General features: G+C 42.5%; 2 protein-coding genes across 10 annotated transcripts in view; both read right to left on the minus strand.

Annotated features, from left to right (window-relative positions):
- The window catches only part of M7BP (Myosin-7a binding protein), a 32,818-nt gene that overhangs the window by 6,903 nt on the left and 1,366 nt on the right, over window positions 1-24,549 (minus strand). For 2 of the 9 annotated variants that reach the window (XM_017159341.3, XM_070213201.1), the window contains exons 1-9: window positions 20,034-20,174; window positions 18,758-18,909; window positions 14,783-14,878; window positions 13,957-14,198; window positions 13,757-13,903; window positions 7,594-7,910; window positions 6,655-6,822; window positions 6,480-6,600; window positions 5,920-6,423 (exon numbers count right to left, since the gene is read on the minus strand). In XM_017159341.3, the coding sequence (XP_017014830.2) occupies window positions 5,920-6,423; window positions 6,480-6,600; window positions 6,655-6,822; window positions 7,594-7,910; window positions 13,757-13,903; window positions 13,957-14,198; window positions 14,783-14,878; window positions 18,758-18,894 (1,732 nt within the window). In that variant the 5' untranslated portion in view covers window positions 18,895-18,909; window positions 20,034-20,174. Of the gene's footprint in view, window positions 1-5,919; window positions 6,424-6,479; window positions 6,601-6,654; window positions 6,823-7,593; window positions 7,911-8,119; window positions 8,374-9,245; window positions 9,529-13,164; window positions 13,255-13,756; window positions 13,904-13,956; window positions 14,199-14,782; window positions 14,879-18,757; window positions 18,910-20,033; window positions 20,175-22,071; window positions 22,700-24,549 lie in introns of those variants that run through there. The other 7 variants (XM_070213198.1, XM_070213200.1, XM_017159342.3 and 4 more) reach the window with 7 other exon arrangements.
- Window positions 15,219-16,198, minus strand: LOC108069322 (uncharacterized). Its single transcript, XM_017159358.3, has one exon. The coding sequence runs from the start codon at window positions 15,950-15,952 to the stop codon at window positions 15,662-15,664; it is 291 nt and encodes a 96-aa protein (XP_017014847.1). The 5' UTR covers window positions 15,953-16,198; the 3' UTR covers window positions 15,219-15,661.

The following is a 24,549-nucleotide window of genomic DNA, read 5'->3' on the forward strand; positions in this document are numbered from 1 at the left end:
TGTAAAACGTTTTTTTGAATAGATTTAGATTCATCAGACGGTAAAGTTTTTGCCTCCGTAATGCAATCCAAATCCAGCGATTGAGGTTGATTTGAAATAACTTCCGTAGGTTGTGGTACTTCTTGAGCTTCAGTTTGCGGTTCTGGTGGTAAAACTGGGACAGACTTTGTATACAGGTGAGTTTCCATTTCCCCAGGAACTATGGTCTCCTTTGTACCAGATTGTATTTGAGGAACAATTTCCACTGCCGTCGGTGGTGCCGCAGACCCAGACTCTAGAGGCTCTGATTCTGCAGGCTGTAGTTCTAAGACAATTTCTTCTTTCACATCCACTGTATCTGATTGCGGAACTCCTTCTGTATATGGTGGATCATCTGATAAAACTATAGTTTCTGAAATAATTTCCAGTGGTATTTTAGAATCTACGTGAACTAATTCTGAAGCCACTTCTGCGGGCGCTGGGATTAAGGATTCCGGATTAAGTTGTTGTGGTTCTTGTGCAGTTTCTGGAGGACCCACGGTGGCTGAGTCTGTTTCTGGAATAAGTTTCTCAAAAGCTTCAGTGCTTGTAGGTTCTGATGACGATATAGGAAGAGAGTCTTTTTGAGAAGCAACGCTAACAGATTGTGGGGAATCCACAACGATAGATTCCATCTGTGAAATAGGTTCTTCAGACACTATGGGTTCCGAAGAAACCGATTCTACTTGGGAAACAGCTTCAACAGCAGCCGAAGCTTCCTCCGTGGTAGCCTTCATCTCCGGTACTACATCCACAGGAACTAATGACTCCCCTTGGAGATCAATATTTTGAGGCGCTGGATTTTCCATATCATCCACTTCAGCAGTTGCACATGGATTTATTGCGACTGGTTTGATTTCTGTCAAAACTTCTGATACAATGGGTTCTACTTCTGGAACGTTTTCTGCGGGATCTGTGTGTTCCGGAGCAATGGTTTCAGCAACAACCGCGTCTATAATAATATTTTGAGGTGGGGGCAAATCCTCTAGGACAGATTGCGTTTCTGGACAGATTACAGTTTCAGATTCTGGAACAAGTTTTTCAGACTCAGGCAAATCATTTACGGCGGGTATAGAGGGTTCTGTGTCTGGAGCACTCTCTGCAGCCGATGGGTGTTCCAAATCAGTATCAACCTTTACCGAATATGGAGTATCGGAAACAGATTCAACTTCAGGAAGAATTTTGCCAGACTCTGACGGTTCCCCATTGACAGATTCAGCTTGTGCCATTTCATCTATAGTACCTGGCGGATCCATTGGGGACGCTACGGCTTGAGAATCGATTTTCACGGGAACTATTGGTTCCACTGGGGCAGCTTCAATTGACTGATCTTCCTTAATAGATTCTACCGAAGGCGTTTCCTCTGCAGTTTCTTGTAAATCCCCTGCGATAACTTCGCTTTGGGAAACGAGTTCATCAGGAGCAATTGGCTCCACGGCGACTGATTCAGTCTCTGAAACAACTTTATCAGATTTCAAGTCGACAGACTCACTCTCTAAAACAACTTTCAGAGATTCCAATGATTCAGGGGCAACGGTAACTTCTGAAGGAATCTCTGCAACGGGTTCCACGTTAGATATAACTGCGGCGACTTGTCCTTCTGGTAAGACTTCCACAGGAGTTTGTAGTTCCACAGGGAAAGCTTCCTGTTCAGCTTCCAATTCCAAAGTCGGTTCCTCTGCGACCGATTCAGTCGCTGGAGCAACTTGATTAAGTTCACTCTCTAAAACATCTTTCAGTGATTCCGAGATTTCAGGTGCTTTAGGTTGCACGTCGGTAACTTCTGCAGCTGCTAATAGATCCACTACAACGGGTTGAACTTCTGCTACCTCCAGTTCGGCAGCTATAATTTCCCCAGCTGGGGTATGTTCTGCAGATATTGGTTCCACAACGAGAGCTTCCTTTTTAGCATCCACTTCCAAAGTAGCTTCCAGTGCAGCCGATTCAGCATTCACTTCTAGCGAATCCACTGCAACCGATTCTGCATCTAAAATAATTTCAGCAGAACTTGGGGATTCTTCTGCAATAGCTTGGCTTACTATTTCCTCACGCGGTGGTGGAGGTTCCACATTAATAGATTCTGCCAATGGTACTGGTGGATCTTCAATTGAAACCTTATTATCCGACACCAGAGGTACTTTTTCGACAATCTCTGGTAGTTCTACGGCGACGTCTGCAGGTTGAAGAATAATTTCCTCGGGCTCTCTAGAACCCACTGCATCGCCCTTTGTTTCTGAAGAGTTTTCCTCTACTATTGAAAGCTCTACACTAGCAGATTTAACCTGTTCAACTTCTCCTGGGAAATCTGCGATAGATTGATTTTCTGGAAGAGCTGAAATACTTTCCAAATTTCCTGTGGAGACTATATTGTCAGATGCTATCTGTGATACAACTTCTGGTGTCTCTCTGGTATCTACAGGAACTACTTGATCTTCTGAAACAACTTCTACGGATTGAGATTCAGGCCCCGGAAGATCTTCTGGAACGGAATTTGATGTATTAAGGGGGACAATGCTCTCATCTTTTTGTATGCTTTCAGAGGCAGACGGTGATGGAGTTTCAGACACAAATTGTTTTTCTAAAACACCTTCCACGGGTTGCACAACTACCGATTCTGCTTGGGATAGAACCTCTGTTGTGGATGGATCACTTTGCACAAGCAAAGAAACAACTCCGTCAGCCTTTGGCGGTTCCTCTGGGTTGGCTTGTGTATCTGGAATAATCGCCACATCTTTTTCACCAACACATGGTAGAGAAACGGTAACGGGTTCTGCCTGAGCCACCATCTCTACAGGCTCCACAGGCACGTCGACTATATGGGACTGTAGAGCAACTTCTAGTGGTAATACTGAATCAACAGTAAGGGGTTCTTTTTCTGGTATAGCTTCCACAGGAACTTGTGTTTCCAAAGCAAGAGATTCAGTCTCAGGAGGATTTTCTTCAGGCTTAGGCGATTCCTCTTTTACGCTTTCGGCTAAGGGAGCAACTTCGGCAGTCTGTTTAATATCGACAGCTTCTATAGGTGCAGGTGCATCCAATGCAATGGGAGGAATTTCCGGAACAATTTCCGCTTCTATTGCGACAGATTTCGTTTGCACTATTGGTTCTAAAAGATTTTCTTCATGCACTTGGAATTCTTCAACAACGTCCACAGGAGTAGGTTCATCTATTGCGATTGTTTTTGTTTCTGGGACAATTTCGACAAGAGACGTTTCTTTTTCGACGGATTCTGGAACCATTTCTGTATTCAGTATGGTGTCTACTTTTGCGGGTAGATTTTCTGGAACTATTTCCAAAGGCGTTGGTAAACTTACGGAGGCAGAGTCTGCTTGGGACGATAGGGGATCCACAATAGATTCAGACTCTGGAATACATTGAGGTGGTGCGCTAGATTCATCTTGGTCCACGATTTCAATTGGCGTTGAGGGGTCATTTTCTGCGAGTTGGGTTTCTAAAACGATTTCCATAGGTTCCGGCATATTGACGATCTCCGCTTGAGGAACAGCTTCTTCGATAGGTGATGGATCAACTGCAGTTGGTATTATCTCTTTGGGTTCATCCACAGGTAAAATTTTTGCAGAAACTAACTCATCTTCTGTCACCGCTTGCATTTCTGGATTTATTTCTTCAGGTTTTGGAGCATTCACTGTGAGTGATTCTACTACTACTTGTGGTTCTGAAACTATTTCCTCAGAACCTACAGCTTCGATAGGCGATGTCTGCTCCACAGCAGATTCTTGTTCATTTATACCAACACCTTTGGTTTCCTGCACTTCAGGTGACACTTGTAAATATGGTTCCTCGATAAGAGTTTGTATTTCGGAAAGTAATTCCACAAGCAGTGATGGGTCTATTGGTCGATCCACTGCGACCAATGGAGTGTCTGATACTACTTCCTCAGTTTTTTCGAGCTCTACAACTTCTAATGGAGCTGGAACCACTTCAGGATTAATTTGCAACGTTGCTGATATTTCCACACCGACGGATTTTACATTTGAAACAACTTCTTCAATTACTGGTGGATCCACTGTAAGCGAGTCCGTTTCAAGAATCATTTCCTCAGTTGTTTCCAGCTGTACAACTTCTATTGGAGCTGAAATAACTTCTATAGGGATATCCAAAGGTGTAGAAGGTTCCACATCGACGGATACTGGAATATAATCAACTCCTATAGGCTCTGTAACCGTTTCCACAGGAACTGGAGCTGTTTGTTCCAATGTGCCAGTTCCTAACGGCGTTGGTATATCCACTAAAAATGGCTGTGTTTCTGGAAGTATTTCCACGGGCGCTGGCGTATCAACTGAAACCATTTCTAGAGGATCCGCTGCTACGGGCGTTGAATCTGTTTCTACAGCGACAGGTTCTACCTGCAAAACATTTTCTGTTACATTTGCCGCTGGATCCTGTCCGACAAATTGTGTTTCGGAAGTGGGTTCCTCGCCTACGATATTTTGAGATTCTAAAGCCATCGCCATTGCAATAACTTGCGCCTCTGTAATGCTTTCCAAGTGCTCCACAGGCGCTTGGAGTTCCACTACTACAGGATCTGAAATGATTTCCACAGGGACAGATGCTGGTTGTGCATCGTTTTCTATCGTCTGTGAAACACCCATTTCTTGATCAGATTCTAACGGCGCTGGTACATCCACTAAACAGGTCTGTGTTTCTACAACACTTTTCGCAGGTGCTAATCCAACATTAACAGGTTCTGCGGGTTCCGTTGTTACAACGACTGATTTCACCTGGTGATCATTTTCTGCTACATTTTCCGGAGAATTCTCTGTTACAAGTTGGGTTTCTGGTTCGGGTTCCTCCACGACGGGTTCAGGCTGGGTAAAAAACTCTACAGGAGCTGGAAGATTCATAGTGTTGGTTAGATGCTCACTTTCAGGTTCTGCTGGTGCTATTTCTTCAATGATTTCCAACGGAGCTGGAATTTCTAACTCTGAAGATTGTGTTTCTAGAACAGTGTCAAGGGTTTCCACATCTGCTGATTTTATTTCTAAAATAACTTCTAAAGATTCCAAGTCGGATTGGGGCGCTGGTATTTCCACTGCAATAAGTTGAGTTTCTATATCCACCGGCGCTGGAGGATTTACGGCCAAGGAGTTCCCTGGTGATTCAGCAGATTCCGTCTCTGAAACAACTCCGGTAGACGTGGTCTCTTCTACTACGGAGATTGTCTCCGCAGGATTCGGAAGTTCTACAGTTTCTGGAACGACTTCCATTGATGGTGGAGGTGGTGGAGGTTCACACTCAGCAACGTGCTCTAAAGGTGGAGGTGGTAGCACCATATCATCTTGTATAACACTCCCCTGCTCTTGTGCAGACGTAATTTCTGCCAGCGGTGGAGGTTCTAAAATATCAAAGTTTCCCTTTGAGACAATCTCTGATGGCTCGGTGTTCTCCTCTTCAATTATGTCCAGAGAATGCATATGCACCAGTTCCACGGTGCGAGCGTTAATCTCGGCGAGGGCCAAGTCACTCAGCTCCTTGAGGGTGTGCATCTCACTGGGTGTCATGGCTCCAGGCTGTTCGGAGGCCGGAACCGCTAGCATGGGTCCCAAAGCCATGGCTGCCAGGATCTCGATCACCGATGGCACGGTCTCGTGCATTTGCTCCTCGTCGATGTACTCGACTGTTCCGAAGCCAGTGCAGCCTTCGAGGCTGGCCAGCTCCTCAGATTCGCCTTGGGCTGTAACACAAACGACTGCTAAGTGCCGATGCTTTAAGATCACGCACAAGTGGGCTGAGCTTCTAAAGGGGAGGGTCTACAGCAAAGATGATATCAACGATCTAAGTCGGATAATGATCTAGGTCTAGGGGTTAGTACAAGTCTTAGCAGTAAGAATGAGATACATCAATTGGAGGTATACAGGAAAAATATTATAAGGAAATTACCTGCAATGGGAGTGTGTTCTGGCTCCTCATTCAACAAATCATCCTGGAATATCATCGGTGGCGGTGGTGGTGGATTCGGTGAAGGAGCCCTAATATCAGAGGGCACTGCCATGGGAGACACCACAAACTCATTGGTGGTCTCCGTAAATGCGGGCTCGTGCTCCTCCAGCAGAGTGTGGGACGTAAGACTCGTGCGATCCACGAGCTCATCCAGTACTAGCTTAGTGTTCTGGCCACCAATCAGGTGTTTGCTCAGCAGCCGATCGTTCAGATCGTTGCATCGCAGTAGATCCAGAGAGCTCTCCTCTAAATCCGAACCAATCTCCGACAGATCGCTGACCTCGTCGGTGGTCTTGTCGCCAATCTGGGCCCGGACATTCTCCCGGGGTGCGGGCACTAGCATGCCAACGCTGCTCGGAGTGGCCGAGCTGCGCTTCTTCTTGAACAGCCAGTTGTCCTCCCAGTTCCCATCACCGATCATGCCCGAGGAGATGGATCCAATATCTAATAGGGAGGTGGGGATAACTCTTTGGAACCATGGATGTATAAGGTTTACTTACCATCCTCGGATTCGGTAACGGAGGCCGAAAAGTCCGGCAGTGGCACCATATGTGCGGCTATATAATCACTGAGGACCGATTCCCTTTCCAATTCCGTTTGCAGGGATTGGGACTTGCCATTCTGTAAGAAATTTTGATTATCATATTATAACTATTTAATAGTTTCAAGTCTTACATCCAGTCCGATTTCATGATCCGTGAGGCTGCAGTCACTGCGTGGTTCTATTGAGCTCCCGGACGTGGTGCTCAGCGCTTCGGCATTGAAATTCTCGTCAATGTGGCGACCACTCAAGTCCGGCGTACTCTCAGCCAGTAGCCTTGTATTCCCTTCCTTATCCGCAATCTGGCAGGGTAAAAAGAAAAGAGCAACATTTTAGCCCATCGACCTTGGCATTGTGCAATAAAAGTGTTGTTGAACCCCAGAGTTCCCGATTTGTTGTGGGTCAACTTTTGCTTGTGCGACGAAAAAAAGCCCTTAAGCTGATTATGGCCGGCAATAATTTTAACCAGCCACTCGACGACACTTGACGACCGCTCGTTTAGTTTCGTCATCGATTACCAGCCACTATTGATCGAGTGCCGTGACGAAGTCATTCACTGACCACGTTGCAGAAGGCGATTTGATAAGGAAATTGGGCAGTTCAATGCTGACTGGATCGATGACGCTGTGATAGGATCGTTGATAGAGTAGATAGAGTATTTCACCAGTCACTCTCGAACATTACTCTTCCTACTATAATAACTTCTTTGGGAGTTGATTACTTGATCTCCTGGCTCTGCCATGATCCTGCTTAAGCTGATAAAACTCTCTTGGACTTTCCAACACAATTGATTTATCCAATTAGCGCTGGGTTTGATTTCGGTTTTCCTCCGCTGTTGCTGTTTGGTTAGTTGGCTAAAACGTCTGCACGGGCAAGACAATGGACTGCAACTAATTAGCCTGGTCTGTTTCGGCGATGTGGCAACTGGAAAATCGAAGCCGCCCAAGTGCAGGTCGAATGAAAGGGAAAACTTAACGGGGAGGCCCCCTCCCTCGCCCAGTTAAAATGGCGGAAATGGAAATGACTTACAAAGTGGCCTACGTAGGGGCAGGGGGCTGAGTGATACGACCTACCTTATTCAGCACCGCTGTGGCCAACAGATCCTGGTAGATCTTGGGCTCGAAGTAGTGCTCGGTGCGATGGCGTCTCTTTAGGCCATTTCCATTGGCCAACAACTCGGAGGCGTGGGATCTGGTGTCCAGGCTGATCTCCGAGACGGCTCCGCTGGCACTCAGGGAGGTGCTTCGCAGGGTCTCCGCTATGATCGTCTCGATGAGACTGCGTAGTCGGGTCTGCGACAAGTCGGCCAGCTCGGAGTCGGCATTGTTGTTGTTAACATTGTTATTATTATTGTGGCCATGGTTGTGCCCATTTACGATGGCCGGCAGATCTGAAAGCAAGCATTGCGGAGCGGTGTGAGCAAAATTTACAAGACCCAGAATGCTGGTCAATATACCATGCACTACGAAATGCTTGGTTAGCAGAGATCGATACAATTAAAAGTGAAAACTCGGTTACTTCTAGGCGAATGTGTGAGTGTGTGAGTTTGTGAGCGTGTGTGAAAGGTAAAGAAAGTAAGTGTGAGTATTTTAGCCATACCTAATTTCACCTCAATGACGTAAACCACGTAAAAGACAATTACGGCCACAACGGCATACATGCCAGTGACTAGGCCCAAAGTAAAGTCCATGCTGCATGCATACATATGTTTAGATATGTGAATATATTCGCAAGTATCGTTTGATACCGCTGAATCGTTGATATCTCGCCCGTTTGTTTATTTACGTTGGCCGTTGTATTTGTATTTGGGTTTTGTTTAGAGCTTTCATTGATATAACGGTCGGCTGGCTGAGCTGTTAATTATATTGAGCAAATATTTGAGTTTTGTCGTTTCATTTTTTTGTTCCCCTAATTGAGCTCCTAACATAAATTTGTCACCGCCTCCCCATAAACGCTTCAGCGAGCGGGGCTCTCCAAACTTTGAATAACTCCACTCAGGCTGAAAATCGCGACTACGGTTCGCATATTTATCATTTTCTTTTGACATGCTAAGTCTATTAACGTATTGCGGTAAATACCCCATCGCATAATGAATAACCCCGAGTTATCTATTTTGCGTTACAATGCCGCCCATATTTCTTTATCTGCTGGATGTCTAGTCCCCCGTTAGTCATTCAGGTGTGCAAAAAATGTCACAGACACAAACTTTTGTATCCAGAACACAGGCATTCATCTACGCGCGAGTCATCAATGGAAATAGCCCCAGAAACTGGCTCCTAGGACAGAACCAACCGGATCACTTCGCATTGTCTGAGATGGGAGATTAAATTGCGCGACTCCAAAGTTCAGGGTTCAAACGAAATCACTCGGGCAATTATCACTCGCTATTCTAGAGTTTTTATGAATTTAATTCTCTCGCCCTGCCAGTGGGTTCAAGTGGCCCCCTGATTAGGCCCCTTCAGACGGCTTCGACTTCGATCGGTTAACTGGGCCCGCGATAAGTCAGGTGCACAAGTTTTTATTTAGTTAAGGTCAAAGATAAACTACAGCCAGTGATTTTGGTTACGGAAACGTGTTGAAAGTCCACGTTCATCATTTTCACGATCATAATTCGTTGTTAATCTCGGGATTACACATTCAGAGCTCTAAGCGGGGATATCGGGGATCATTAATATTTATTAGCGTTGATTAAGGTCTCTTCCTCATCTCTAGCGTTTGTTTTTACCTCACGATTATTGATTTCTATTTTTGCTCATTTTTTACTTTTCGCCAACTTGGTGTCGGGTCAAGGTTGCTGATAACTCATCACTTAATGCGGTCGGTCTCTTGGCGTATTTGATTTAGGGTCTTATCTCGGCAGCTGGAAAAGTTCCTACAATCTGCTGGCCGGAATTCTTGTTCTATGCACGAAAATAGTATGTTGTTCTATATTCCATGTTATCACACGCGTTTCGGCCGGACTCTTTTGGCCCGTAGCTAAATTGGCGTTACGATCACGGCGCGCCGCTTCTGGCAACTGAAGCGGTGCCGTGCGATTGCCGAGCGGTGAGCGGCGAGCGTCTAAACGCTCACTCACACACTTTAGTTCATATTTCGTATACGTATGGGGGACCCTACAGTGGGGCAGATTGGTAGATTTGGCTGAAAGGTGAAGTTATTAACCACTTTGCCGCCCAAATTGGCGAAATAACCTATGAGCGTGACCAAATCAATCGGTTGTAAAGACAGAACCCCTTAAGTAATCTTGTAAGTAAGACATTTACGTAAATTTTCGCTGATCTGAGCACGAAACCTGTTGGTGAGCAATGCGCCAACGGTGCGTATGATTAATGTCTATCGCTGCCTGTCATCTGAGCTAAGGCTGGGATTTTGTGCGGCGTAGCACTTGAAAAAGTACCTGCGAATCGTTGTATCATAATGTTCTCGCTGTCATCGGCACTTCAATAGCTAAAAAGCCTTATCAAAGCTTTGGGGTCTTATCAACCAGCATTGACCGCGATTTTAGTGGGTTGGAAAGAGAGACCAAGATTGCAAGTGGAGAGAGTTGATTTTGCCGTTTTAATTGGCCGCTCTGATTATTGTATAGTGATAAGAACTAGCTACAATCATTGATTCATAGTTTGCTTTAGGGCCTACGGAACGATTCCTGAACATATTGTGCCAAGGTTATAAAATGCAGACGCACGGTTATGACGGTTTTTTATTAATTGTGATTTATTATATTATTTGGTTCTTGGTAGTTCTGCTTTGGTTCTTGGTAGTTCTGCTTCCGTAATGGAGCTGTTAATTATATTACGAATGTTTATCTTTATATTTTAAAATAAAAAGGGAAATGGCAAAAATGGAAGGTAACTTTATATAAGCTACTACACTCATAAAAATAATTTTCTACATTTTAGAAAATCGCCCTAAAAAAATTTTTGCCCTTGAACTGAGAAAAATTTTCTATTTTCACGACAAATTTGCCATAAATTCAAGGCAGGTAACCATAAAAAAATATTTTTAGGGTTAATTTTTCTATTTTTCTAATATTTAGGGCGATTTTTTTCGATTTGCTTCGTATTGAGCTTTTCTAAATCCAACGGCGAATTGCCCTAATTTTATTTCTAAAATTTTTCTAAATACAAGGGCGATTCGCCTTAAAAATCACTCCAAAAGTGTGAAATTCGGTAGCCCAGCGGTCTAATCACTTGCGCTTTCAACTTTGCTATATGAGGACTAAGGTCTTGGGGTTGTGGGTTCGAACCCTGTGTGATTCAACTTGATTTTTATGTTTTTTTTTTTTTAACATTTTAATACTAAGGACATTTTTTCGTCCGAATTTTAAATTAAAGTAGTCTTAAAACCTTTAAAACGTATGGGAGTTCTGAGTTAAAAGCATACTTCGTGTTTGCGGGCAAGAAAACGGTCCTAATTGTCACAGTCGTCAGGAAAAAATATAAGGTTTAATTGCCTTTAGTCAAATTATAACGTAGACCTCAAGAAAATAATATGTGTGTAGAGTTTGTACGTCGCCTTGCGCGATGGGTCTGTGGTGCAGCGGTAGGACGTTATACTCTAAACCGAGAGGTCGTGGGTTCGATTCTCGCAATGACCAAAAAAAGTAAGTTGTTTTTTCTCCTCATATTTATTTCCCTAATTCATTTACAAACATGATTTTTCAGTTCTAACGGCTGTGCTGTATAGATCGGGCCCCCCTCTTAACGCGACTCCCATACACTCATAAAAATAATTTTCTACATTTTAGAAAATCGCCCTAAAAAAATTTTTGCCCTTGAACTGAGAAAAATTTTCTATTTTCACGACAAATTTGCCATAAATTCAAGGCAGGTAACCATAAAAAAATATTTTTAGGGTTAATTTTTCTATTTTTCTAATATTTAGGGCGATTTTTTTCGATTTGCTTCGTATTGAGCTTTTCTAAATCCAACGGCGAATTGCCCTAATTTTATTTCTAAAATTTTTCTAAATACAAGGGCGATTCGCCTTAAAAATCACTCCAAAAGTGTGAAATTCGGTAGCCCAGCGGTCTAATCACTTGCGCTTTCAACTTTGCTATATGAGGACTAAGGTCTTGGGGTTGTGGGTTCGAACCCTGTGTGATTCAACTTGATTTTTATGTTTTTTTTTTTTAACATTTTAATACTAAGGACATTTTTTCGTCCGAATTTTAAATTAAAGTAGTCTTAAAACCTTTAAAACGTATGGGAGTTCTGAGTTAAAAGCATACTTCGTGTTTGCGGGCAAGAAAACGGTCCTAATTGTCACAGTCGTCAGGAAAAAATATAAGGTTTAATTGCCTTTAGTCAAATTATAACGTAGACCTCAAGAAAATAATATGTGTGTAGAGTTTGTACGTCGCCTTGCGCGATGGGTCTGTGGTGCAGCGGTAGGACGTTATACTCTAAACCGAGAGGTCGTGGGTTCGATTCTCGCAATGACCAAAAAAAGTAAGTTGTTTTTTCTCCTCATATTTATTTCCCTAATTCATTTACAAACATGATTTTTCAGTTCTAACGGCTGTGCTGTATAGATCGGGCCCCCCTCTTAACGCGACTCCCATATAAGCTACACACCAATACATCAATATGAAACGGTGTCCTCCGCCGGTGTTGTGTAATTAAAGCAGTCCCAGTTCCCAGAATATACACGATTAAAATACATGCTTCCCAAATTCAGTTAAGCATGCTCAAACACGATTTTTTTTAATTTGTCTATTTTTTTAGGGCATTTGCCTTTAAAAACAGAAAATTCGCCCTTCGTTTTAGAAAAATACACCTTAAAATTAGGGCAAATCACCCTAAAAACAGGAAAATATTTCTTAATTCGAGAAAAATCACCCTAAATTAAACAAAATTTCCATCGGGATTTTTTAGAAAATTTTTCTAAATACACGGGCGAATCGCCAGCGGATACGATTTATGGGCGATTTTCTAAATCCACGGGCGAAAAGTCAGTTTTTTAGGGCGATTTAGGGTAAAAATTTCTATGAGTGTATAAGCTACACACCAATACATCAATATGAAACGGTGTCCTCCGCCGGTGTTGTGTAATTAAAGCAGTCCCAGTTCCCAGAATATACACGATTAAAAAAATACATGCTTCCCAAATTCAGTTAAGCATGCTCAAACACGATTTTTTTTAATTTGTCTAATTTTTTAGGGCATTTGCCTTTAAAAACAGAAAATTCGCCCTTAATTTTAGAAAAATACACCTTAAAATTAGGGCAAATCACCCTAAAAACAGGAAAATATTTCTTAATTCGAGAAAAATCACCCTAAATTAAACAAAATTTCCATCGGGATTTTTTAGAAAATTTTTCTAAATACACGGGCGAATCGCCAGCGGATACGATTTATGGGCGATTTTCTAAATCCACGGGCGAAAAGTCAGTTTTTTAGGGCGATTTAGGGTAAAAATTTCTATGAGTGTAATGATATTCAATAGATAAAGAGCCGTAAGGAAATTATACAATTTCTGAATGAGGATATCACAACTTGATAAGATACAGCGCCTGAACAAATAGAAAGATACTGCCTAATGAAACTATAAATCGAGAGGTCAAGTCAAGGGTTAGCGTACAAAACAGACGATTACAGCGTGCAACTCGATCGATTAGTGACTTTCGATTACCAATTACTTACCTCCCTTAAGCGCACGCGCGCACAAACTGTTTTCCACATTGATAAGCAGGTTACTCAGCTTCGCATGGAATTTATCAAAGAGTTGCAAGTCTGATTTGCATGTGTGTGATGTTTGGTGTGTGTTGTGTGTATGTAAGTGTCATGTGTGGTGTGGGTGTGCAAATATTGGTTAATGAGCGAACAAAACAAAAAAGACAGATAGATATTCCAGCAAGCTGGAACTTAAGTTTAAATTTTAGAGTAACTTAACTTAATTTAATTAAATTAATTAATTTAATAATGTATTATACATTAATTAATTAATTAAAAAATAATTTATTTTTTTGACAAATGCCCAAAGTTATGCAATACTTTAGTGGCAAACAATTCTCCAAAACTCGAAAATGAAACACAAAAAATGTTGCGCGCAACATGACTATGAAAAAATGTTGAAGCAACAATGCTGCGTGCAACATTTGTGGTATTTTTTTAAAACTGTTGGATTTTGTCTTAAAAATTTCTTGTGTTTTAGTTTTAAAGTAAATAAAATGTATCTTCTTTTATCAAAAATAATTACCAGGTCAATTGATTTTCAGGCAATCTTTGTACTTACAGTTCTCGCTTTTGGACAGCTGCCCCACTTTAATGTGGTCCAAATTGCCGCCCAGCATTTCGGCCACGATCTCCTCGACGTACTCGCGGATCTTGGCCCGCTCGTCCATGCTGGCAGTCTGGCCAATCTGGCTAACACTCTCGAATTCTGCAAACCCACATTATATAGTAAATTATTTATTGCTTTTGGATTGCACTTACGCATGCTACTGTCGTTGCCATCGCCCACAATCGGTATGTAGACCTCACTCCTGGCCCTCATCGGATAGACGAACTTGTGCTGGTTGAAGGACATCTGCTCGGCCACCCACGAGGAGGTGTGGGCTAAGGACTCCTTGGAGCTCTGGCACAGCTGGCACTCCCACTTGGCGTCCTTGGGCCGCCAGTCGGCGCACTTTGGCCCGCGGCAAACGGATTTCCCGCAGGTGCAACATGTCACGTAGCTGGGGAGGGAAAAACGGTACTCAAATTGGTAATACATTCGTTACTTTTTCAGGTCATTTGTCTGAAATGTCTAGAATAATGTGAGAAAGCTTTTGAATAGGTATTCATATTTTCCTTTCTGCTCTTTTCTTTATGTCTAACTCAAAATTCATAAATGTAATAAATTTTAAATAATTGCAAAATATTTTAAATATTTTCAACAAGATTATTGTCTAAAAATTCATGTTTCTTTAAAGAACCATTTTTAAAAAGATTTCACTCAAGTCGATATTTAGCTATTTATCATTTGATCCTTTCCTGGAGTACAACTAATTAATTTACTATACTTTGTTCCGTTCCTTTCTCGTCCTAATGCTTTGCCCATATTAAAATTCAACCTGAGTAACTGAGTAAGAGAAAGTAACATACTTTCCCTATTAATATTCCATTTTTGTATTCTGGTATAATGAACCTAACCAGCTAGAACGTCAGACCTTTTAACAGCAAACAAATATATTTAAAAATGCTGATAAATATCAACAATATCAAACAGGTATTTTGGCGTATTCAACCGATTAGTTGTTCAGACTCAACTCTTACTCACTTTTTGGCACTGCTCAGATCCAGGTCCGCACAGCAGACGTTGCAGTTGTGATCCTCGCTGGTCTCCTCCTTCTTCCACTTCTTATTGGCTAGTTTGCTGCAAGAGAAAAGGCGGAAGGAGTCGCAGATGTTAGTTCGAGAACGAGAACGTTCGGATAATCTAGAGCCCAAACCAGACGATTAGTCAGGTCAGTTCTAATGAACAGCTGGGGTTATTCAACGTCGAGAAGGTCGTTGGCTAAAAATCAACCAATTAGTCGCTGGCTATCGATCGTGTTGCCTAACTTTTGAACCCAGCAAACACTTCCCCCTAACGAAATTCAAATAGTACGGGCTCCACCCAACTGCAATTGACTTTCTCCCTGGCTGTTATCCCAGCCAAATTGCATAACAACAGCGAAAACCCGTTGGACCAGGCAAACAAAAACTCAATGGGGTTCGCTTTTTTATAGCCAAGTTTAATCAACCTACTAAAGCAGTAACAAGTAAGGCTTAAAATACATGTAGCTCTATCACACATCTTACAATTACAATCTAGAGAGACGCACTGTCTCGATATGCATTCGGATTATGTCAGTCACTTACAGTTCTTACACAATAGCGAGAAGAAGGGAATTCCTGGGTGTCTTGTACGTGCTCGAACTGAGCAATCGCCAATCGGTTTGCCGCCGCTGCTTAACTTATTCAAATGGCAAAATTCGCAATTTTGCTTACAAACAAACAAATATAATTTAAGGAAAATTTTCAACCATAAACAGCTAGCGAAAACATTACACTGGCGAAACAATTGAATACAAAAGGGTGTAGAGGCCGTAGAAAGCTCAGTCAGTATACCCGCTTAAAACCGAACTAATTAAATATACTCTTAAAATTTGTAAACTTAGGTTTCCCTAAGACGTTGCTGCTGTCGCTGGTGGAACCTCATCCTCCGGCGGGCCCAGTGCTCGTAGTTGTTCTCCAGATTCTCGTAGTAGATCTGCTCCTCCCCGTCGGGTCCACCGTTCTCCTCCCAGTCCTCGACGGGAGGTCCCAGGGCCGGGTCACTGGTGGTCAGCTTGAGCAGCACCACCTCCATGCTGCAGACCATGAAGAGGAATCCCAGCACCGCAAAGCTGATGGGCAGGCACATCAGCCGCTCCACCTGGCACAGCACCACCGCGGAGAACAGCATTCTCCCTGTGGGTTATTCTGGTTACTGCCCGGGTTCCAAATGATGATCGCGATGATCGGGTTTTCAGGTATTCGATTTGTTTGTCGACTGATTAGCGCCGCTGGGCTCACTGGGATCTTTTGGCATGGCACTCGCGTTGAACCGATTTCGCCAATGGAGAAGCACTTAATGCCAATTCGCTATCAAATCGCGATCCGCGTCCCACGACACTGACAACTTTCTCGCACAAGGTTCGCCTTTGTTGTGCGCAGTTGGCTTTGAGAGTCGGCGGTCAACAGCTGAGATCGGATCGGGTCTCTAGTGATAGTCTCTCCGTAGCTTCCAAAGCCGTGCCATATCCATATCCCATGCCGGTTTGAGTCGGGCCGCGAGAGCGGTAGCCTCTCTCTATCGCTAAACAAACTCGTTAGTGACGTAAGTGAGTCCCCCCTGCACACGATCCCCGCGAACAGGTCTATATAGCGGAATGACTGCGCATATTTCCATGCAGATTTATCGCCTTTCTTCCCCGATCTCTTGGAAATCTGAATCTGGTCAAGCAGGAACCGTTTCGGTTCGCAGGGGGAAGATACACGTACGTGGTCCAACATCATCGCCTGTCTGCTGCATTCATTTGTCTACAAATTTATTTTTGGCAATATTTTTCCCGCTTGCCATCTTGGCCTGAACTTCATTAATTTCCAAATGCTAATGGTGAGAAACATTCCGCAAACGAGTTAGCTTAATTCTTGTCTGGCAAAAAATAATGTATGCATGCTGCCAGGGGTTTATTAACTAATCAATCGAATGGCTGGTCGACTGGATTCGAGTTTATTTTAATTAATATTTTGGCAACGATTGGCGCCACGAATCGGAATCGGCAACACTTTCATCGGCCTGAAACGTGGGTCGGCGGGGAATATTTTTCAAAAAGACCATATCTCATTTCTCAAGATTCCCTAGAAATCTGTGCTGAGAATCTGGGTTAATATATGTAAGTCTCATGTATCCCATTAGCATATTTCCGCACGAGAAAGCGTCAAGCCCTCAGGTTCCGTCTTTATTAATATCCCAACCAAGTCCAAAGCTTTCACAAACGCTTCATTGATAACAAAATCTTAGGAATTTCCCAGAACCTGAAGATGGAGATTAATAAATTCTTGGTACCAACATATTTGCACTGAGAACTCGTAAGTGCCATCATAAATTGCTTTATTGTCAGAGAAGTAATAACGCTTTTATTGTCTAGAAGTTTATCATCTTATTCTTGTGAGATCATCACTGACCGTATATATATGGTTTGTTTTAAATAGCATAAATCCCAGGCCAAACATTTCAATTTATTAAAAAAAAAAAATAAAAAAAAATATTTCAACTTGAGCCCAAAAGCATGCACTGAAATATAAAAACATATGCACACATATTTTCAGCACCTTTAACCACAAACCAGCTAGAAAATAATACTGCCAAAATCCTATATAAATGTAATCGGGTCTGCTGCTATTGCTCTCACTCTCTCATGCGGTTTTAGATCCCACTTTCGACCGCTGAAAATGCTTCGGATATAACTTTTTGTGGCTTTTCACTTGCCACAAGGCTAACATAACTCGTTTGTTCTCACTTTAATAGCGAATAAAAACTCAGAATATCTGTGCATATCTGTGCTGTGCCATCGGGCAGCTTTAATTGCATTTGACTGACTTTCCACAGTTCCACAACTTGTTTGGCTTATGGCGAATGCTTCTTTTGAGAGACATTTATAACATTAAGACGTCTTTAAAGCTCCGGCAATTGCTAAGTGAAATAAAAGTACACTGAAAATATGTTATGTATTTATATTTTTGACACATATTTCAGAAGGGTTACTAATTTTCTGTTTAATTTTAAATAATTTTCATTATATTGAAATGATTGGTATTACGTATACGTAATGTACCCTTTAGGGAACACATATTATTCGTTAAATTATTTGTATTTCATATTTTTAATCAAATATGTTGTTTATTTTTTCAAAAACCCTGTTGATTTGTAACTCATAGTAATACTACGCTAACACACTCAAAGATGATGTGTTACTCCCGCAACAGTAATAACACAAATAAAATTGTCAACAAAGCGGCTAATTAAGCTGCCATTGAATGGTGACGAAAGCCAAACAATCGAGGCGCGTTGTTAGCCATGGCTAATTGTTATTGGCAATTCGTGACGCTTTTTAAGGAAAAAGCGAAGAGAGGGGGAGGGGGAAAGTAGTGCCCTTTGTTGGCCAACGACATCCGTTGGCTCATGATTCTATGGTTCTTATGGCCAAATTGGCGGAAAGTCAATGACAGTTTGTCTGCGGCTGGGAATGTTATGAAACGTCGCGTCTAACGGACCGTCGGACCATCGATAAAGCATAACAGGTGCAGCATAAATTCGAAACAGGTGGCTGGGATTGCGCAATCCTTAATTAAGGCGAAGCTGCGTACTCGATGCCCAAAGTGAGCAACTGCAGCCGCGCCAAGTGGCAAGTAGCAAGTGGCAAATGGCAAATGGCGGCTGGAGAAATGGCAACAATTATGTCAAATCTCTTTCATTTGGCCATTTCCCACACGCAAACGCAATCAAGTCATGCGAAACGATGGACACGTAACCGGGCTGAAGCTGCAGTCAAGAAAGTTTAGTTTCAGTTTCTATTTTGGATTTATCTTGCGCTGCATTTTGTATCTGCGAGTGCACATAAGTACGTACTGCATCTGCACGTGCGCCCACCGAGTTTAGCTCACGTATCCGAACTTGCATCCATCGCTTTCAATATTTTGATTTATCTCCATTTGATTAACTCACCCCAAGAGCTGCTGGGCGCCGCACTGCAGCAGGTAGGCGCCTCCGATGAGACCCACCACGGAGGTGAGTCCCAGCAGCAGATTTCCACTTCCAGGTCGACTGATTGGTAGCTCCATGAGGCAGATGTAGGGGCGCATCCAGCGCTTCAAGCACTGCGGAGTTCGCATTGAATTCAATTACGATATCGATTTACATTAGAACCCATCACATACACACAAACGGAAGCCACTCCAATTTAATTCTACCTCTAATGAAACGACTAACTCGACTAAATCAAAGAAATCGCGGGTGGAATACTCCATAAAACTATTTCTTCGGACTTATCGGAACCAAAATTCTACCACCATATCATTTTCTATATGCGGCTATCATCTCTTTGTGAGCATTTTACGTGTTTTTCGGCCAATTCATACTTTGGCCTTAGCCTTATCAAAAAGTTTTTGTTTGTTCGGTTTAAATTACCAAGATTTCGTCATGAAGTTGTATGGGTAAATACCCTTTACAGGGCATTTAAGTTTCGAGAATCTTGAGTTTCGGTTTTGGTATTTTAAATGGCAACACCTGTAATACAATTAGTTACCGGTGAAAACATCACGTAGTAAATATTTTTAGGTATAGCTCATTATTGTGTTGAACCATTGCAATTGGTCACATTCTATTTCGTGACTATTAAAAATAGCAGATTTCAACATAATGGAATAAAGGAATAACTTTTAATCTACACATGGAAGTGATTTAAGACTCTGCTAAAAACACTATCATAAATCACTTAAGAAAACATTATTCACTTAAGTATGCAAATCTTATCGATTGCAGTCAGTCACTTTTAGGAGTTAAAATAACTTTTCTGCAATCGTTTGAATCACGTACGGACCATTACTTAGTCGTATATTTATTTGCTTGAGCGTTTTCCTTTGTTTTTATTTTTGCACACCGCGATTAGCACTAATTAAAGTTGATAAATGTACGTATGTGCTTTTTGCTAAATTCTTATCGACAGTATTGCTGTTTTCTGGCGAGATCTTTGAGGGGAGATCGGAGTGGTTACATAACTTCCTTTTACTTTGCATAAATAATTTACCAAAATTATAGCTTCGGGGCTTTTAAGTGTGTGTGTGTTTGGTTCTAAGAAAAATGTGTTTAATTATCGTGTTATTCACTTCAGTTGGCATTAAAGTTGTGGGTTTTATTTTGGATTTTTATTTTTATTAGTTGTGGAATCTTCCAAGTGAACCGAAGTGAACTTCACCGAGGGAATATCTGAATAAATAATTACCACAAATTTTGATTTTTTCGTTTGACTTGTTGTTTCTGTTTGCAGTTATGTACGACGATTATCAATCACTTTCGGGGAATCGGGGAATATCTTTCGGAGGTCTTTGCCACACGAACTCGGCCCGCTAATTCCCATTGCCCCCGCCCCACCGATCACCACCTCACTCCATCTTCAAAAAACCCGAAAATAAACCCGAATGCATGACGCAAAAATTGAAACAAATACTCGTAACAAGACTGATTAAGATCACGCGGCTAAGGGCCTCCGGTTAACGACGATCTTCAGTTAACTCAACGATTGGAGCAGCTGACTCCGACTGCGACTGAAGCGGCGACAGGTTTGTTTTAGCCAAGTTATATTTGGTTTTGTTTACTTTTTTGCACAATATATATAGGCACTGGGGTATACAACTGGGGTATATGGGCATTATATTGGATTTTGTTTGCCCACTTCGTTATTGCGGATCGCGTACATAAGCCGACCGTTGATTTGATAAGAGTTCCGCTCGCGTCCAGTGATAAATATATAGGTATGCGACGAAAAGTTCGCAGATAAGTGTCAAGACTTTTTCGGAGGTTAACTCACATACAGGAATTCAAATACTCTTTCCAATTCGATTCAATCTACGGCCTAATATTGTTTCTAATAATTGTGTTTGTTTTTTATTTTAATTTTTCTATTTCTTTTTTTTTAGGGTTTTATGTGCGTTGCTGGCGAGTAACCAAAATGGAACTGGCCATTGGTGGCGCAGTGGGTCAGAGCTTTGTTGTCCACGCAACCGGAGGGTGGAAAGCAAATCCCCATTGAGCCCTCTAAAATATAGACAGTTATGACCCCCATACCCCATCCCCCATCCAGTATTTGTTGGCATTTCGCATTGTCCAACCCAACGGACCTTATGCAAATGCAAATGCCACTTGGCAGCTGCCAGTCACATGTCCGCCGCTTAACTGGTGGCAAGAGTTGGTGGCCAAGAGAAAAATATGGGAACCTCTGAAATCGATTGGCCCTGCCATTGGCCATGCAAAGCTTACGGCAATTAATTGGCATTAATCAACTTAATTATGAAATATTCGATAAGATTGCGACTCCACTCCTCGGGCGGCGATACTCGTGTGGAAAAGCGAAATTATCATGGAGTGGTTAAGGGGTTTCAGGCCTTAAAGCCAGTCGATTCTAGGATGCTCTATTTGTCTATAGATACTATAAAAAAATAACTCAAAATAATATTTTCATTATTTCCTTTAGTTATTAAAAGTGTTATTAATCAGTTGGAGCTATAAACTACAATTATCCCCCCTATAAAGTGTACAATTTATTTCAAGACAGACAGACAAGACAATTCAAAGAGGTTCCTTCAATTATGATTGCCAAACTGGGTTGGTCGCCCATTATCATTCTAATGGAACTTCCCCGCCACTTCGTCGTACTGTATTTTCCCAAACAAATTGCAAACTCATTTGAAAGCTCCGTGGCCAGAAGCACTGGGTTTCTCTTTGACAATTGTCGAAACAGATTCCCAGAAGAGCCCAACTGCTCACGGAATGACTTCTGGCTGTACGAATGTATGAATGACATGGCTGACTGACTGACTGCGCCCGAGATTTTGTCATTTCCATTTTGAGGTCGGCAAATTTGCGTAAATTGATATCCGCCCGCAGTCAGTAGGATGGATATGGAGATGGAGATGCATGCAACCAATGCAACATAAGACTGTGGGCTCCATGCGCACCCAATAAGCCAATCCCAGCTGCCAGTCGTTTCCGTTTTGGTCATAAGAAATAGAAAATAGAACCCGAAATTTAAATAGCTTTTTAATTAATTTTCTTATTAATCTTAATATTATTGCCCAAAAACCTAAGGAATAATCCTTGTTTATTTCATATTCAATGGAACTCTTGGAGAGTGCAAGCTGTAACCGGCTTGATTAGAGTTAATTTGAATCAACTTCGTATGTGTACGACTTTTATGGGAGCAATAAAAGGTAGATGTGAAGTGGAGATAGTACTGTGGAATTTATATCCCGTTTTCTACTCACCTTAATCTATCTCTCAGCTGCTGGTGGGTGAGGTGGTCCCGCTGCAGCACTTGGAGGATGCGCTGGCACTGGTGCAATCGCTGGCGCCTCCTCAGGGTAGGGGTCTCCGCCTCCAGCACCGCAATGCCACTGTCCACACTGGAGTTCAACTGCTGCTGGACGGGATCGGGACTGCTCTCCTTGGTGTTGCTGCTGCTGCTGCTTATGATGTTGCTGCCCGCTGGCGATGTTGCTGCTGGCGCTTCACCTGCCATGTTGCTGCTGTCGTGTGTTTGTAGTTTGTTTGTGAATTTAGAGCGGCCCTAGGCCATTTCCGCACTCAGTTTCCCAGTAGCTCAGTGGGTACACATGCAGGCGGCACTTTTTCAACCTCTCACGCACATGAAACACTTTTGGCAAACAAATTCGCTTCGCGGCTCGTTTTTGTGTTGTGTGTTAATTACGCGCCAGTTACGACCATTGTTTTGCCACTGAAAGCGGGCCCGCACTGCCTTCGACTTGGGCCTCCAAAAAAAAAGCGAAAAAGTCGCTTACGGAGCAGCTTATCAGCCGGCGCGATACACAAACTCAAATTCAAGACTTCCCGGGTGGTGCTGTGTGTTTATGCCTGGGAGCGTTCGCTTTCGTACTGCAATCAAAGGAATTTTTGGTTTATTTTTACGGCCGGGACCCATAAACAAATGCGGCAGCAGATAACGAAAGCCCCTCTCCTCTATCCCAACTCTCAGATAACCAGAATCTTGCCTTGATGCCTCATCGCTCCCCCATCTCAGCAAAAAGCGCCCCTGACGTCTTTGCGTTGGTCTGTCACCTTCGACTCTATATATTCATGAGATACATCTGGATATACATATATCTGGGTGTTGCTGCACCCAAAGTGAAATATGCACTTACAGCTGCGCTTCGCACGCCCAAATATGTAAATCTCTGGCACGTAATTACGCAGAGTGCTTCGATTTGGGGCCGGTTAACCCATTTGCTTGGCTGGCAATGGGTTAAGTGGCTCAGCAGAAGAGCCTTAGGCCCCAGGCTCCGAAAATATTTGGCGAAGCGAGAAAGGCCAAAACAGCAAATTGAAAAAGAGAAATTCTTTTCTGCTTTTGGCCAGCAAAATGGTTGACTTGAAGCGCTGACAGTGTGTCTGCCAAAGTATCTATGGATAGATGGATGGATGGATAGTTGCTAGCCGAAGCAAACAAGATGATTACGATTTTGTGTTTGACGCACTTGTTGTTCGGTTTCCAGAGTTCACTGTTGTTCACTGTTCACCGATTGCTGATGCTTTTGGACAAGAGAAACAATCAACAAAAAAAAAAAGCTGGCCTGCGGGCCTCTAAAGAAATTTCTTTTGGGTGAAAACCGGCCGGGAAAAATATGTGGATATGTGGAAATTCTCCGAATGGGATTTGCTGCGGATTTGAAAGATAATTTAGGCTGTGCAACAGCATGATATGCAGTTCCCCAAACAATGCGGCAATTAAAAATGCATTTGCCATGCATACAAAACTAAAATCCGGCGTTTTGCATATCATTTCTGTTGAGGTTGGTCAACAGAAATTGATTTCCATCCCAAGTGCATTACCCAATATGCATCAGTTTAGCCCGTACATATACCTATGCCTTTTTGTATAAATTTCTGTGCCGGGCTTGGATTTGTGCAATTTTCACACAATTGTTTGCGGCATTCGCATGGCATGTCGAATTAAGTTGTTACAGTAACTAATCTGATGATTAATTAGACAACAATTTCAGATGCAATTGGGTCGCCGTCAAATGGGTCAACTCCATCCGGAGAACTGGCTAAAAAGCTGTGCTTAAGCTTGAGCTGCCGGATGGCTCAATTAATTATGACAGCGTATTCGTACACAGGGAAAAATAAAGGCATTAATTTTAAACGAAATTTTGTAATGTTCGTTAAAGCTCTACAAAATGTGTGAGTTTTAAAGTAATAATATTACGAGTATAATACAATATTATTGGATCTTAAAGGTCGCTATCAGATTAAAGTATTTCTACTCTTTTAAACCGTCAATTGATTTCTGTGATATGGCACAAAATTAAGCTGTGTTCACTGGATGTAGTACCAAAAGTAGGCCAAGTTCGGGTTTATTTTTCCTCTGTGCATATTTGCAAATATTTGAAGGGAAACTATTTATCAAGCGGCGGGTGAGGAGCGGGTGAGCCGCTATCATTGAAGCTCTTACTAACGGTTTCGCACTCTCTTCCCGGCCAACTTTAATGGCCGTACCACACACATGGACCCGCATATATAGATATATACAGACGTATATCCAAATAGTGGAGCCGCAGGGCGCAGCCGCAACTGCCGATTCATTGGGAAATTAGTCAAAGCAATTCCACGCCAATGATGCGTTGCTCGGAGTTTCTTTTTGTGGTGAACTGAGCTCTGGGCCCCCTTTGCCCCTTTTAGCCCCCTTCGACGGCAACAACAATCTGCTTAAATGAACGGAAGTCGGC

Source organism: Drosophila takahashii, chromosome 2R (assembly GCF_030179915.1).
Source record: "Drosophila takahashii strain IR98-3 E-12201 chromosome 2R, DtakHiC1v2, whole genome shotgun sequence".
In the NCBI taxonomy this organism is placed as follows: Eukaryota; Metazoa; Arthropoda; class Insecta; order Diptera; family Drosophilidae; genus Drosophila; species Drosophila takahashii.

Bases quoted from the DNA above. Each gene is read 5' to 3' on its own strand.
- LOC108069322 (XM_017159358.3), bottom strand. From the start codon at position 15,952: ATGCTGTTCTCCGCGGTGGTGCTGTGCCAGGTGGAGCGGCTGATGTGC.